Raw genomic sequence first — 15,077 nt, forward strand, 5'->3', positions numbered from 1 at the left:
TTAACCCACAGTGCCTGCTGCGTCCCATTCTTAGATTCGGCTTATGCTTATTCATCCTTGTGTCCTTCACATAAAAGTAACACCCTCATTAGAAATTTGTTAATATTTTTTTTCCAGTGGGGGAAAGCTGTCACTGCAGCCCAGACATCCACAGATGCAGCTGAGCGGAGGGCCTGGCCTGCTTCCTTTTCAGGGTCAGAATGGGACACAACTGGTGTGCAGCCAATGGTGGAGCATCCAGATCTCTAGGTCATTCCCAGAGCTATCCATAAAAGATGATCCCTATTCACAAATGAGTTTTCATGCACAGGTTGCCTGTTGCAATTCGATCCAGGTGATTGGTAGTTTGCTGATAAGGAGGCCACTTCCAGATGGCGTATATATTGATCGTTCATCCTGATTTGTTTGCACAAAGGGTGCAGGGAGGTCATATGACATTGGCTATTTACTGAGTATTCATTCTGATTTGGGAATGTTATGTAATGTTGAATCAAGCGACTGGAAGGCTGGAAGCTCCCACTGTGTTGTGCCTCTAATTCTTGAAATCAATACACCCAAATGTAGCTCAGTTTACCAAAGGGTATCAATATCTTTGTAGAGATTTTGTAAAAGAAGGCACTGTTTTCCTCTTAAATCTTAAAAAAACCAAAACAGATTCAATGTCCAAATAGATATCTGTTTATTTGTAACTGTATTTGTATATCTGATGTAGCTAAGAACAGTCGTAGAATCATCTTTCAGTTAAATCCCAGGGCATGCCTCCTCTCTGAAGTGAAACACATTTAGACCTGGTTAGTGCCTGGAAAAAGACAGCCAAAACCCCCTATATAAGCACCACCTTGAGTTCCCTGATGGAAGAAAGGAGTTACATAATTAGAAAAGAAATACACAAACATCAATCCATACTTGACTCTTAACCCTGTTTATTCCCACCCCAGAGTGTCCGGTTTGTGCACCTGTCCAAACTTGACGCTGTCCCGAAACAACTTTTTGCACACTTCGAGGCCTTAAGGTAAGGGCAGCTTGTGGTGTCTGGGCACTCCAGAACTCGCACTGTGCAGCACTGTACACGTTGCGCATGTGTCTGTGTCCCTAACCCGCTTTCCAAAAGGAAGAGACAGGGTGTGTGTTGCTTGTTGAATCAGTGTCTCAGCTTGTATGTAGCCATGTAATTCACCTTCTGTGCCTTTAACCCCTGCCTTGCCTATGTACTGCTCATATTTATGCATTAAAGATTTGGACAGAAACCTGAGTTTGAGTTCTTCATCTGGCAGTGAGGGCCAGGGGCAGAACACTTCTATCTTACCCAAATGTCTGGAGTTTATTGCTTCACAGTTTCTCTACCATACGTAGGCTTCATACCAATATACCATCCCAGTGCAATGGACCTGTAATATTTGCTTCTAATAACAAGTGTCTGTCCATTAGACCTGGTAACACAAGCTCAAGGCCTTTAATATCTTTGGTGGTGGCAGCAGCCTGGATCTGAACATTTGAACAAGTCTCTCTGGCCGGATTTGCTATCTCATTTGCAGTGCCGTGGATATTTTTCTTTTAGTGTAGCCTGAATTACAGACTGGATTTCTGCATGGGTAAGAATTCTACCACAACCAATGGTACTGACGGCTGATTCACACATGTATGGAATTAATGGGCTCATGTAATTTGGATATAACGTGAATCCATAGTTAAGCTAAAATATGGTTTAAATGAGACCATGCAGCACTCTGGTACAAGCCAGTGAAATAATGGGTCATTTGCTTCTCCCATGCTCCTCCTATTGTTGTGTTGCCATGAGCTAAGCCATGGTATGGCTTATCATTATGTCCAAACCCAGGCATGTACACATTTAAACCGCAGTTTAGTTAAACTATGATTTAAAGCGCTGTGCAAACCAGGCCTTGCAGGTGAATGGTTGAACTGTGCCCATTTAAAAATACTGGATCTTTAAGTAAGGATGACAAATGAGGAGGAAGATGTCTGGCTCAAGAAGCAAATCCTACTCATGAAGGCTTAAGGACAATCTTGATACCCAGACATACATAAATGAGCACAAGCTGCTCTTCTGTTAATGTAATTCAAAATAAAGGGGAGGGATGTGTGTCTGTATTTACCTTAGAGCAGGCTTCCTCAGCCTCAGCCCTCCAGATGTTTTGAGACTACAATTCCCATCATCCCTGACCACTGGTTCTGCTAGCTAGGGATCATGGGAGTTGTAGGCTAAAAACATCTGGAGGGCCGAGGCTGAGGAAGCCTGCCTTAGCGGTATCTTTCCTACAAGTGGCCCATTCACACCATCATTCCCCCCCCCCATTTGCTGATACAGTGGTACCTCAGTTCTCGAACGTAATCTGTTCCGGAAGACCATTTGAGTTCCAAAATGTTTGAAAACCAAGGCGCAAAGGGCTGTCTGCAAATTCAATTGAGAAAATTGAAAAACACACAGCGGAAGCCGTTCTACTTCCGAGGCCCATTCGAAAATGGAAGCATTTACTTCCGGGTTTTCAGCGTTCGGGTTCTGAAACGTTTGTCAACAGACGTTCGAGAACCGAGGTACCACTGTACACATTATAAACACATGCTGGTACGAGATATTAGGGATTGCTCCCCATCTCAGCACTTCTAGAACTTAGTAACTCAAATCAGGACAAACTTTGTTGGCGAAGGAAGCTTCTTTTTTTTTATATCTCTCTCCACACAGATATTTAAAAGGAATATAACAAAGCCATTCAATTATTCATGTATGTGATACATAATTCAATACAGCATTAAAAAGTGAATGCCCAGACATCTAACTATTGGGCAATAGCACGCAGGACACCACGTGCTGTGAATGTATATAACATGCAATTTTGTGCCCTGCGTTATATATTGCAGTTGCTTGCTGGCGTGCTGAAAATAAAACATTTCTAACATAGAGCTATAAAGTGTCCATCCACAGGTATGTGAGAAAAAAATAGTTTGTACCAAAATAAGATTAATAAAATATTCAGAGGCCTAGTGGGAAACCTAGGCAGTCTACAAATGCCGCCTGAGCACTCAAAAAGCAAGTCTGATGAGTTGAAAGAGGAGTGGGATGGTTGAGTGAGTGGGAGGCTCCACATGGCTGAACATCTGATGCCTGTTTGGAAGAAATCCAAGCTTCCTGCAGTTTATACTCTGAATTTACACTGCAGCAGTTGATATCTCTTTAAGACATCTGGAAACATTGACCCACTTGCTCAAGATTGCAAATAATAGACTGCAGCCACTAGCCAGTTAAAGCAAAGGCATTTTGTATGAACTGAAGTCAAAGGAAAACATGTGCTTTCTTGCATGGCTGAAAGTGCAGTTCCGGATCAGACTCACTTCATTTGGCCCTTCATTGTGTGCGCTGGGAAGAAACAAGTTCACAGGGCTATGAAGGGCAGGACAGGCGCCTACTGCTTGACTCTTACTTGGTCTGGGCACACAATCTTAAACAAACACACAAGTTCCATTTGTTCATAAAATATGTATCTGCTTTCTTTCCCAATAAAAGTACGGTACATCGAAAGGAAATAGACATGGACAGATTGGTAAGAATGAAAGGGTGGATCCTGTTGACAGCAATGAGTAAGTGTCACGAATAAATTGATGAAGCCGAGTACATAAATATATAAGCCAAATCCATTGATGTCATAGCTCGTGGTTCTTGTCTGTGGCTTCATTACAGTTCCAGACAGGGACTGAAGCATGCACAGTTCCCAGTGTGTGACTGTACAGAGAGCAATTAAGTAAAAGCCCTGCAAACTCACAGAATCATATAGGATCTTGCAGATCAACCTTTAGATCAGTTCACTTTTTTTTTTTTACAAGAAATTCAGGGCAATGGGCAAAACCTTTAACAATATTTTTAAATATTATGAACCCCACAAAATAAAAATAAAACTGTCAAAACAACACATACCTGAAACCATAAATGCAGGAATCTGTGCTCTGGTTGTGCTTGTGGTCTGTGTTGCAGTAGGCAATTTATGAATGGATACCCTGCCCACATTTAGTTGAGTAAGACAGTATTGTATGCCTCTTCCTAATATGGCCTTTCCAAGTCCCAATTTTCTCTCTTCCTCTGTAAAGCAATCTGCTCCTCTAATTTTCTTACCCAAAACATAAAATAACACATTCCAGAGGTCATGGGTATCTACCCAGTGACAAAAACAAGCACTGCAACATGTTCAACTCCCCAGAGCTTGTTGTTTTTCATAGCTAGGTAAAATATTAGAAGATTGCTGGCTTACTTGGAAGTCACCGTATTTTTCGCTCTATAAGACGCATCAGGCCACAAGACGCACCTAGTTTTTGGAGGAGGAAAACAAGAAAAAAATATTCTGAATCTCAGAAGCCAGAACAGCAAGAGGGATCGCTGCGCAGTGAAAGCAGCAATCCCTCTTGCTGTTCTGGCTTCTGGGATAGCTGCGCAGCCTGCATTCGCTCCATAAGATGCACACACATTTCCCCTTACTTTTTAGGAGGGAAAAAGTGAGTCTTATAGAGCAAAAAATACGGTATTTCCTGCCAGGTTCTATCCTTCCTAGTGAACAGGTCAAGGATGATTAAAAGTTGCTGGTTAATATAAATATTGGGTGATAGTTAGGTAAGTCACATAGTCTGTGAAGCAACAGTCTTCCAACTACCTGTACCTGCTTTAATAGCTGTCTGCACAAATATTTACCAAGGTGTGTGGTTCTCTCTTGATTGGACAGCATCAGAAAACTGGAATCATTCCTGTTAGTTACTCAGGATGGGCAGAGGCACAGATACCCACTATGCCCTTCATGTCACCAAAGGCCGATGGGAATGGCTTTCTTATTTTCCAACAGGGCTAGGAACAAGGACCTGTGCCATCAAATTAAGAACATATCCTGTTAAGGTTACTAACAGTGCAATATTGTGCAGGTTCACTTGGAAGTAAATTCCCCTGTGTCCCAAGAGGCTTACTTCCTAGTAACTGTGTTTAGGATTACAGTCTAAACTACCTTTTGCCAGAAATGGAAAATTACAAGTAACTGTCATGAGTTTCACACACAAAAGAGAGCACTGTGTCTATGAATCTCCCTACCAAGAAGAACCATATGGTAAAGACTTCTGAAACAGAGCTGAATTTCAAAACCCCTTTATGATACAACAAAGGAGTATGTGTGCCATTTAAAAATATAGATAAAAAACCCCACTAGGCATATCCATCCTTTTTGCAACCACAATGTTTTGGGGGTTTTTTGGGGGGGTGAGTGGGAGAGTTCCCAGTCATATTTTCCAAATTTATTCAGCATTTAAAAGCTTAAGAAACACTTCTAAAATGCACATAGAATAAAAAAGGGGTTGTGTGTCAGTGTTGCATTTATCCATTGCCACACAAGTATCTCAGTACTAATTCCAGATCTATAATATGGAATATATATTTAAAAGCTAGGACGAGTGACAGTGCTTGGCTTGTAAGATTTTATTATCCTGGTTAGAACCGAACCAATTTTCCTTTTCTAGACATGTCTGGCTTGTCAAAAGAGCAGCGTAGGTGGTTCTTTCCTAGCAGCACAGCCGCTTTGCTTGACAAAGTGAGCCTGTAAATCTTGGTTGGTTCTATTTTCATTCGCACAGGCGCTCTATTTCTAAGATGCTTAATGTGCCTGAAAGCTCTGCTCTCTAAATGACTCTCCAAGGTAGTCATTCAACACTGAACATCTCCACTCGTTTTTGAGTCCATGCAGGTGTCTGACAAGCTGAGGAGTCAGTTGCCGCAAACAGACTAAAAATACAGAGTACTAGCCTAACTGGCAACATTTTGTGTGGAAAACTTTGCTGTGAATTTATTATGGTATAAGCTTTTTTTCTGGACTCAAGCCCATTTCGTCAGGTGCCGTTAGTTAAGACTCTATGGTGCCAAAGTCTTTAAGTTTTGGCTGTAGGAGAAACTAACGCTGCTACTCCTCTGGAAACTTGCCATTTCTTCTTGCTATCCTTGAAGGTGGCTTATTTGGAAGCTCTAAAGTAGTTCAAAGATGAAAATATAATTTTTTTGACATTTGTGATATGAAAACAGCTTTACATCTTGATGAGCTGGTCAGGTCCCAGAGTTCTGTAGAAATAAATTTATCCTTGCCTTTTTCCCTGCAGGGGAAAAAACAGCTGGAGCCCCTTCTGGTTTTTTGTAGATGCCAGAGGTGTGAGGTTTAAGCATTCTCTTCTCTTGGATTGCATCCTCTATGGCAGGATGAGGAAACAGGAAATACTGTTTTAGTTTCCTCTGGTTATATATTCTCTGAATTATCAGAGTTGTATATAATTTTATAAACTATAAAGATTTACTTACAAAGCCCCATGTGTCCTATCTAGTCTGCAATGTATTTGACCCTGAAGTCAGCACCTACATGCAAGTGCTATGCAGGAAGAAAGAAAAAACATCACTCTTAATCTTACAATTGCTCAGGGAGCTATTCCTATTGGGATACGCTTGTTACAGCTTCATGTTCCAGTGATAACTATTTTCAGGGAGCTGCTATCGGAAGTCAATCTTAACAGAACAATTAAAAAAACCCCAAACATTTTTGTGTTAGTACTTTAGCCAAGGGCACTATTCTTAACAGTCACTTTTGATTAGGAGGTTAGTATGCTCCAAACTTCATGGAGTCAGCACTTATTACTACATAAAATATGTTAAAAGCACTATGAAGCAATATAAGCTTAAAACCAAAATATTACTATCCGTGGAAACCAGTGTTGAGTGGCCTTCTTTTTGAAGATTAGGACTTCACCTTCCTCATCCTTCTCTTCCCCCCCCCCAGTTCCAAAATATTCTCCAGAGTCCCCTAGCCCCCCGGGAGGGAAGGAGCTGCAAGGAGAGGAGAGGAAGGTGGAGTCCTATTGCATGAATGGAAGTCCACTCTCCTTGTGCATGGACATTGGCTAAAGACCCAATTTCAAAAGAGTTTGTCTCTAGAAACCACTGGAGGCAAGCTTAGCCCTTGGGTAATTTTTCTCTACTGCCAGGTAGAAATTGCTAAGTAGGCTGTGGCAGCAGTCTCACACAGCCATGTTGTTTGCAATAATTAAAATGATAGGAAGAGAGACTCAGGAAGAAGTGAGAGCTATTAAATATGAACCACCTTGGCAAGAAGTTAGAGAGAGACAATTGCTGCCCCATTTCACATGCACCTTATAGCAGATGTGCTACCTTTGAAGAGGCTGAGAATTTGCCTGCAGGCAACATTTAAACATGCAAACTTCAACCTGCATTCTGACACTGGGATTACTTCACACATTTACAAAATCTCTAGGCAGTGCAACATGAAAGCAGAATGACTCTTCAAGTCAGACAATCTTATATGTAGGTTTTCACCCTCTGTACACCTCTTACTGTGATTAGCCACTGTCAATGCATTATAGTGAGAGAAAAAACGTCATTAGATATGTACTTAAAATGTTTATATTTACCTTTTCTACGCTGATGTATTTCCTCCCACAATGTGTGTCTTCTGGATTTTATTGCTTTAGAGATTTTAAAAGAAATCTTAGTTTCTGTTTCCTCACCTTCTTGTTTCTAAGTTGGTAGCCACCTTCTCTATGACAGATTTCCAGTTAAAACTGCAGTAGTTGAGATATCCCATTTCTTTTGCTGTAGTACCTCTGGTCCTCTGTGTAGGACAGGGATGGGGAACCTGTGGCCATACAGATGTTTGCTGGACTCTGGGGGCCTATCAGCCCCAGCTCCTACAGCCAGTGCTCAGAGATGATAGGAAATACAGTCCAACATCTGGAGGACCACAGGTTCCCCATTCTTGGTGCAAGAGAATAATCATATTCAACCTATTACAAAATGTGTTGATCTCATATGCATGGTGTGAAATGTGAACAGAATATATCTGAGTGTTTGTGCTAAAGAAGTTCCTTCATCTCTGGCATTTAAGGATGTACAAAAGGTTATAGTCAATTTCGCACTGATACGCATTATTTAATTTCATGGACCCACGCCTGAGCAAATGCAGATTACCATACAGTAGCGATGCTCACCCAAATGCCTACGGCAGTGTCCTTTCTAAATGGCTAAATGATGCACAAAGTCTTGAGGTAGAGTGAAGTGAGCAATTGGGTCACTAAGGGAGAGGTTCAAGGGAGGGAGGGTGGAGAAGAAGGTTTTTAAAACTGATCCTGGTGTTTTAAACCATTTATTGCATCAGGCAGCCTGTGCTTGGAAGAAATTCCTGAAGGTAGCTCGTTACTGCTTTTGTCAGATAAGTCATTGTCCCATAAGCGCCACTTGGGGCACTGTCGTAGAAGAAGCAGCAGATCCCCGTGGCTAGGTCTTGTTCCAACATGACATCAGTTGCTCCAAGAGATTTCTGGAAAATACGAGGATGGGGGGAAGCAAATGTTTAAACTTGTATAGTGCAAATAGGGGTGGGGTTCTCTACTTATTTTTAAGTAGGCCTGAGACAGTGGTGGAGCAGGGAGTTTCTCAGTCAGCACCTGCAAGCAGGCAGCTTTGGGCTGCTAATATCAGCTGGGTGACTATCCAGAGAAACATTCCCTATGGGGTCCCTTCCAATTCTATGATTCTACGTGCTTGCATAGTGCTAATGGAGGGAACTCTGCACCTACTTTTTATTCCTAGTACTTAACATTGACTTTCTGCTGCTCTTTTGTCTGAACTGTATTTTAATTGTTATTTTTACATTGCTTAAATTCTATTAGAGTTTGTTGTTTAAATTATTATCTTTTATGTGTTTTATCTGTGTTGTTTTAATTTGTGCAAGCTGCCTTGAGTGCTCGTCAGGGGAAAACGTGGGGTGTACACAACAACAACTGATTGCTGCTCCATACCAGTGAAATGGTACGTGACTTTCTACTGCAAGGATACCCAGTGTTGTACCCTCCAGATGTTGCGGCTATTACTCCTATCTACAGAAGCTAGTGGGGCCAATGATCAGGCAATATGGGAATTGCAGTCCTAGCCCCCTCCCCCACCTGGCAAAGGCTCCACATTGGCTACCCCTCTTCTACTGGGCACATTCTTGCTTGGCCCCAGTGTTCGAAACCCCCATCGTTCTAGGTGCATTTTGCAATAGGGAAATTCATTAGCGCCAGCAGTTTCAGAGCTCAGGGCGCAGTACTGCACCTAAGATTTCAGATTAAAACTTCAGAGTGGAAGGAAAGGAGGGCCTTTTTCTGCCGCCCCACTTCCAGCTACTCTCTGAAGAGTGGAGAAAAGACCCTCTTAAGAATATTAGAGGGGTGAGTAGGGGAAGGACTACTAGACCATGTGAAAAATGAACATAATATTTTAGCTGCAGTTCATCCATTTTCAGCTTTGTATTCTTGTTATGAAAAAAAAAGCATGCCTAGACCTTCTGTTGTTATGCCCATAACCTAGGTTTAAGGTGCCATTTAGTTCCCAGTTTTCATATCTCAGTTTTTAACACTGCTTGGCCCTCCAGCCACCTGCCTGCTATTGCATATGTTCCCAACTCTTCACAGTCACTTGGAACTGTGTTGAGGATTTGTTGCTTGCCTTTTTAGAAGAAAATCCGCCATGCATACCTGTTCCTGAAGAAAGAGGTCATTTGCTATGTGCACTATCCGGTCCACATGAATGATGCCTCCAATGCTGTTCACCTCTATTTCAGATAACAGGGTAAGTACAAGAATGGCCTCCACCAGCAGTTGCCTATATTCAGGCTGGGGTACATGGTTCAGCACCGACTCCACGTGGACAGCAAATTTGATCTCACAAGCTGTCATCTTGAAGAGAAAAAAGGGAAACAAAAAGAAAGAAGCATAAGGGGTACTGTATTCCAAGTTGGGCGCATAACTTTAAACTTTTTGAAGGCAGTGAGACCTCTTGCAATCCAAGCTATTAAAGAAACAGCTGTGGTGCAGGAGACTTCTGTAAAAACAAAGCGGTTGACAGATGTCACCGTCTCCTATGTACATCCTGATGAAGCGCCCAAGCTTTTAGGTATTGTAGTTTATCCACCCACAGCACCTTAAACCCACACTCCACGCAGGCAGCAAGCTAAGGATGCCCTTCAGTGAGGCACGTGGCTTTTGTCCAGCTGTTAGAGGAAGTGTGTATATGCATCTGTTGTCAGAAAAGGTGTTCTAAGAGGATATGGCGATTCATGGAGTGCAGATGCAGGTACAATTGGAGGCTTGGATGCAACCACATTCACAAGGGGAAACGTTACTGCCCTCTCCTGACTTTTGACAGGCTTTCGTAGGTTCAAGGCCACTCTAGGCTACGCTTGCATGCAGGGACCCAACGAGGCACAGAACCTTCCTGCAGTCCCAGGGTAAGGTGAGAAGGCCCACAGGAAGACTGTTTTGCAGCTGCTGACTACACTGGAATGGTTCAGGATAGCTGTCTCAAATTACCACAATAGTGTGGGAAAGATGTACACAGTAACACCAGGTGTAAGTGGGCAGGTAGGCAAGCTGCAGATAATATAGACGTGGGAAAACACAAATATTTAAGAAGAGTTCTGAAATGGCTTTGCTGGCCTTATGATTACAATCAGCTGCTGGCCTTATGCTGGAGGTAGGAATCGTAACACTACATCAAAACATAATACTACAGAGAATTTTATTTTTTTTAAGCCGCTTGCTACCAGTGATGTGGGAGATGCGATGCTCCCCAAAGAACCACCTCGTTATTGCAAGCACAAGCCGAGCAACCTAATTTGCACTGGCAAAAATGCTCAGATGTCACATGGAATCACTTAGCCTCAGGAGATCTGGCGCTTATTACTTTTGATTCCTGTTAAGCAACAAAATTGGATGTTGCCAAGTTCTGACAGGCCTGTTAAAAGGATTCGAGTTTTTATAAATCTCTCTTGATAGTGAAGATAATTTATCATCTCCCCATAAATTACATTACACAGACAGAAAAGATGCCAGAGCACATTCTCTCTCCTAGCTGGTGCCCTCTCAAGAGGATGATTGGAGTGGAGGAGGTTAGTCAAAACGTGTGCACACTGAACTTTCAGTCTAGTGTTTGAGTGCTGGAAACTGGCAACAACTGTGGAGACTAGAGTACAAATCCCCAGCCATGATGCTCACTGGGTGACCATGGGTCAGTCATACACTCACACCCTAACCTCTTTTACAGGGTTCTTGTGGGGATAAAATAGACAGGGGAAAGACTTAGATACTATAAGTAAGGACAAAAAAAACCCCTGATTTTTGTTGGCTCAAGGCAAAACACAAAATCACTCTCCCCTCCGCAACCAATAAATAAATCCAGGAATTTCCAGTCAATGCCACCAATTACAGTAATCAGCTCACACTTAAGAGCAATTTTCAGTATGATTTAAGTCCTCTTCTCACATTATGATTGTGATATGGGAGCTTCTGTGGTACAACTCCAGAACATATCATGAGACAGCCCTACAAACAATTTCACAAGCATAACAACTTACTCAGACATTTATGGGAATATGTGGGAGAGTCTTCTCATGAGACTAAACCACCAGAGTGCTTCTCTAAGCCCAGTGCCATGAAGACAAACTCTAGCAGCGACCAACTGTCTATGACTGATACTTGTGAGTTGTCAACACAACAACGAGACAACTCTTGTCTTCATAGGTTTGTGAGCTTCTCAGGATGATGTACAAGACTTTGCTGCCCAATCAGTAAGAAGAATGAGTACTGAAAGATGTGTCCTTTCCTGTAACTTTTGAGGATTGCCAACAAAACTTGTAGCTTCCTTGGTCCTTGGAGGAAGTGAATGACTTGTGGAGACAATTATCTTCTGAGTAAGGTAAGGGGAAAACTTACCTTAAAACTTTGGATTCTACTAAATAATAAGATGAAAATACTTGGCACCTACACAGGAAATGTTAACCAGATTATGGTACATTGTAACCCTGGATCTATCCTCAGCTGCACTGAGGATAGTACCAACATAATATACCACATTACTGGGCATAGCTAAATTAAACTACAGCCAGAGATTATTCTTCCAAAATGGCTGCTACCAATGGAAGCTTCCAAAGTTGTCCTCCATCCGCCTGACCATAAACAGATCCTTCTAGGTAACACAAAGTTTAACTCTGATGAACTCAAGTTTGCAAAGGAGGCCTCAAAAACAAATCCAAAAGCTAATTCAAAGCATTTACTGAAAGGACCTCTGAGTAGGTTGTCACTGTCTGCAAAATTACAAATGCAGAATTTAAGTCTAGCATAGGAGAATTCACTAAATGAATTTTGAACAGGACAGGATGGCCTGAAGGCTCTTGTCTCCTTGGTGTCAATTGAAAGCTTATCCTGTCAGTGATCGAGAGGATGCACCAATCGCAGAAATAATCACTGCCCTGGCACCACTGGTTTGTTTCCATTAAAAAAAAAAAATCCCCTGAACAGCCAGGTGGTTCTAATGCTCTGGAAGCCAATAACCCCATTTCCATCTTCCATGCAACAAAAACTGGAAAAATAGACCTTGCCTCTAAAATTAGAATGCCCCATTAAGCAGTAATTATGAGCACTTGGCAAGTACAGAGCTGATAACGCAGTCGGTGCCTATTGCTAATAATAGATTCCCCCCCCCCCCCCAGCCCCTTTCCATTGTACTCTGGAAACAGCACATAGAGGGAACCAGTGCCAAAAGGGCTATTTGATACTATGCCACACAAAAACGAGCTGTCGCTTTGAACAAGGACCCAGCGTTAGTTTTTGTTCTAAATACCCGCATGTAAGAAATCCTACTGTAACTGTCATTAATGTTTAAAAAGGCACTGTTTCCATCAGTTCCCTTTTACAAATTGCAAGCCCTTCCGTGCTTTTCTGGAGTCTGCTTTGGTGAAGAGTGCAGGGGAAATTGGTGGAGATTGCTTCCCCTTCCCTTGTGAGAGTGGGTGCTTCAAGAATATCAAAAGCTGTATATTGTATATCCTCCATGATAAATTAGTCAACATTTGAGAAGATGAACATTTGGAGCGATGATCCCTCATATTGAACTCTGAAGACCAATTGTTTTTCAGGAACGGTAAAGGCCTGCAAGACAACGACCCTGGAACCCAAAGTAGGCAATAAAAGCTCTTCCAAATCAATGGGTATTAGCTGGATTCAAAGCAAGATTATTATTGTTCACCTTGCAAGGCAAGATGAAATGCAGAATGTTCTGTAATGTGAGCTGCAAACCCCTAGGAAGCTAATTAAGAAAAGAAATATGTTTGGTCACGATGTGCAAACGAAGGCTGCAACCTTAGGCATACGTATGTGGGAGTAAGAATTTCAAAGTAAACATGCAGGATTAGAATAGGATTGTAAGATATTTTTTATTCATAACACATCATTATTTTCTGCCCAAAGAAGAGTGTTATGTGACTCTATAAAAGGCTTGCATTTTCTAAAATTAGGCCAAATAAAAAGGCTCCATCTCATTAAATCTACATTTAGTCCATCCATGGTTAAAGTCAATGACAACATGGATTATATAATGGCTCAGATATGCCCTCTTCCTCTTGCCCCAACAGCTTCCTTCCAGTGTATCTCATTCTGGGCAACATAGACAGGAACGATTCCAAATGTTAATGTCTTCAAAGAAGTGGCATTATAGTTCAAGCATACCTGGAACCGTATACATTTCTGACCTGTTCTGTTCTCCTAATATAAGAAAAACATGATGGCTGGCTTTAAAGTAGAGATGTGAAAGCCTGGGGAAAAGTGTAAAATTTGGGGAAGAAAATGCGCCCCATTTTTACACACACACAGTTTTTAAAAGAAAAATAATGTGGGCATTTTTAAAAAAACCTGTGTCCCCCCCCCCATCTTACCACCCCACCCCCAGTCATCAATCTCTACTGTGAGTTAATTATTTGCACTCAGGAGCATTTTATTTGCAATGTTGCACAACAGGCTAATATTGAACAGACATGGCTGAGCATACGTACAATATTTAACCTTATATTGAACTAAGCTGCAACTCTTTTTACTAAGGAATTATGTTAAAATTTAAGAGCTTCTTCAAGTCTTACCTCTCTTGTCGTTGAAGAAGGAAGGACATAGCCATCAATGGAGAGACCGTGACACTGCAATGTATATGAACATTTCAATATTAAAACATGGTAAATAGTAAGAATTAAATGAATCAACATTTAAGGAAATTATGTGGATTTGTTGGAAGGTGGTTGGCTTTTAAACAAGTTCTTCCGGGAATTGTTTTTATGATATATGGCAGCTTTTAAAAATAAACAAACCAGCAACTGTAAAATTATTTCAGTACCTCTGCCAAAGAAAAGGTTATCATTCTATAGTAAGAACAGATGACAGTCTAATTATGCTACTCTCCAAAAAGCATCCTTCACCAGCACGGAATTACTTGTGTGAGATCAAAATACAGGATAAATCTGGCTGCAAATTAGTCATGAATGTGGAACACTTGCAGGAAATTCAGAGGTATGGAATCAGAAATGTAATTATGCTTATTCTGGTGCAGTGACTCAAGGACACGTGGAGCTTCACGTGTGATACAGAAGGCTAATAAACCCCTAACTAGCCACATTTTCGCTTTGGAAACAAAGTTTATCTGCTCCTTAGTGGTCCCATCATATTTGTAATCAAAGGGTGATAAAAAGTGGACATTTGGTGAGAGTAACAAGCAACAAACAACAGAGGGATCTAGATGGAATTGTTGCTTCTAAGGGGAAATGAGGCAGCATGTTGTCTTTTATGGTTCAAATTGTAAGCATAGAATAGTAGATTCAGTTGATTCTATTAAATAATCAAAGCAATTTTATATTGAATTGAGCCTGGGCAGTTTAATTTCTAGGCAGAAAATGATTCATGTCATTTCATTTGGTACGCTATGGTGCCATTCCTGAAAAAGTTAACGTTTCTTTTTAGGCAAGCTTTGAATTGTAAGACACGTCAGCCCTGCTCATAGTCCTGTCTCTGCTATGGAGTCTATTTAGTCACAATGTTTCATTGAGTTTTGAGTATTACTGGTGCTCTCTTTAATAGCATTATTGTATTCTGCTGCTTTTAGGGTTTTAATTCTGCTTTTAGTCATATTCTTACTTTTTATATTGGACAGTCTTCCCACCATGCTCTCCTTTCAGAAAGTCACC

The 15,077-nt window shown here is 41.4% G+C and overlaps 1 protein-coding gene and 1 long non-coding RNA gene across 4 annotated transcripts in view; both read right to left on the reverse strand.

Annotated features, from left to right (window-relative positions):
- Positions 1 to 655: 655 nt before the first annotated feature.
- On the reverse strand, positions 656 to 4,261 carry LOC309368876. The gene is made up of 2 exons (XR_014167939.1): positions 1,307 to 4,261; positions 656 to 1,267 (listed from the first exon to the last, which is right to left on the reverse strand). It is a non-coding gene; the product is annotated as an uncharacterized lncRNA (long non-coding RNA).
- Positions 4,262 to 8,161: 3,900 nt separating this feature from the next.
- The window catches only part of PHKA2 (phosphorylase kinase regulatory subunit alpha 2), a 51,719-nt gene continuing 44,803 nt past the window's right edge, over positions 8,162 to 15,077 (reverse strand). For all 3 annotated transcript variants that reach the window (XM_081909168.1, XM_081909167.1, XM_081909166.1), the window contains 3 exons: positions 13,986 to 14,039; positions 9,553 to 9,753; positions 8,162 to 8,354 (listed from right to left, as the gene is read on the reverse strand). In XM_081909168.1, coding sequence (XP_081765294.1) covers positions 8,181 to 8,354; positions 9,553 to 9,753; positions 13,986 to 14,039 — 429 coding nt within the window. In that variant the 3' untranslated portion in view covers positions 8,162 to 8,180. The remainder of the gene's footprint in view (positions 8,355 to 9,552; positions 9,754 to 13,985; positions 14,040 to 15,077) is intronic.

The sequence above is a fragment of the Podarcis melisellensis genome, assembly GCF_964234715.1.
Source record: "Podarcis melisellensis genome assembly, chromosome: 4".
Classification (NCBI taxonomy): domain Eukaryota; kingdom Metazoa; phylum Chordata; class Lepidosauria; order Squamata; family Lacertidae; genus Podarcis; species Podarcis melisellensis.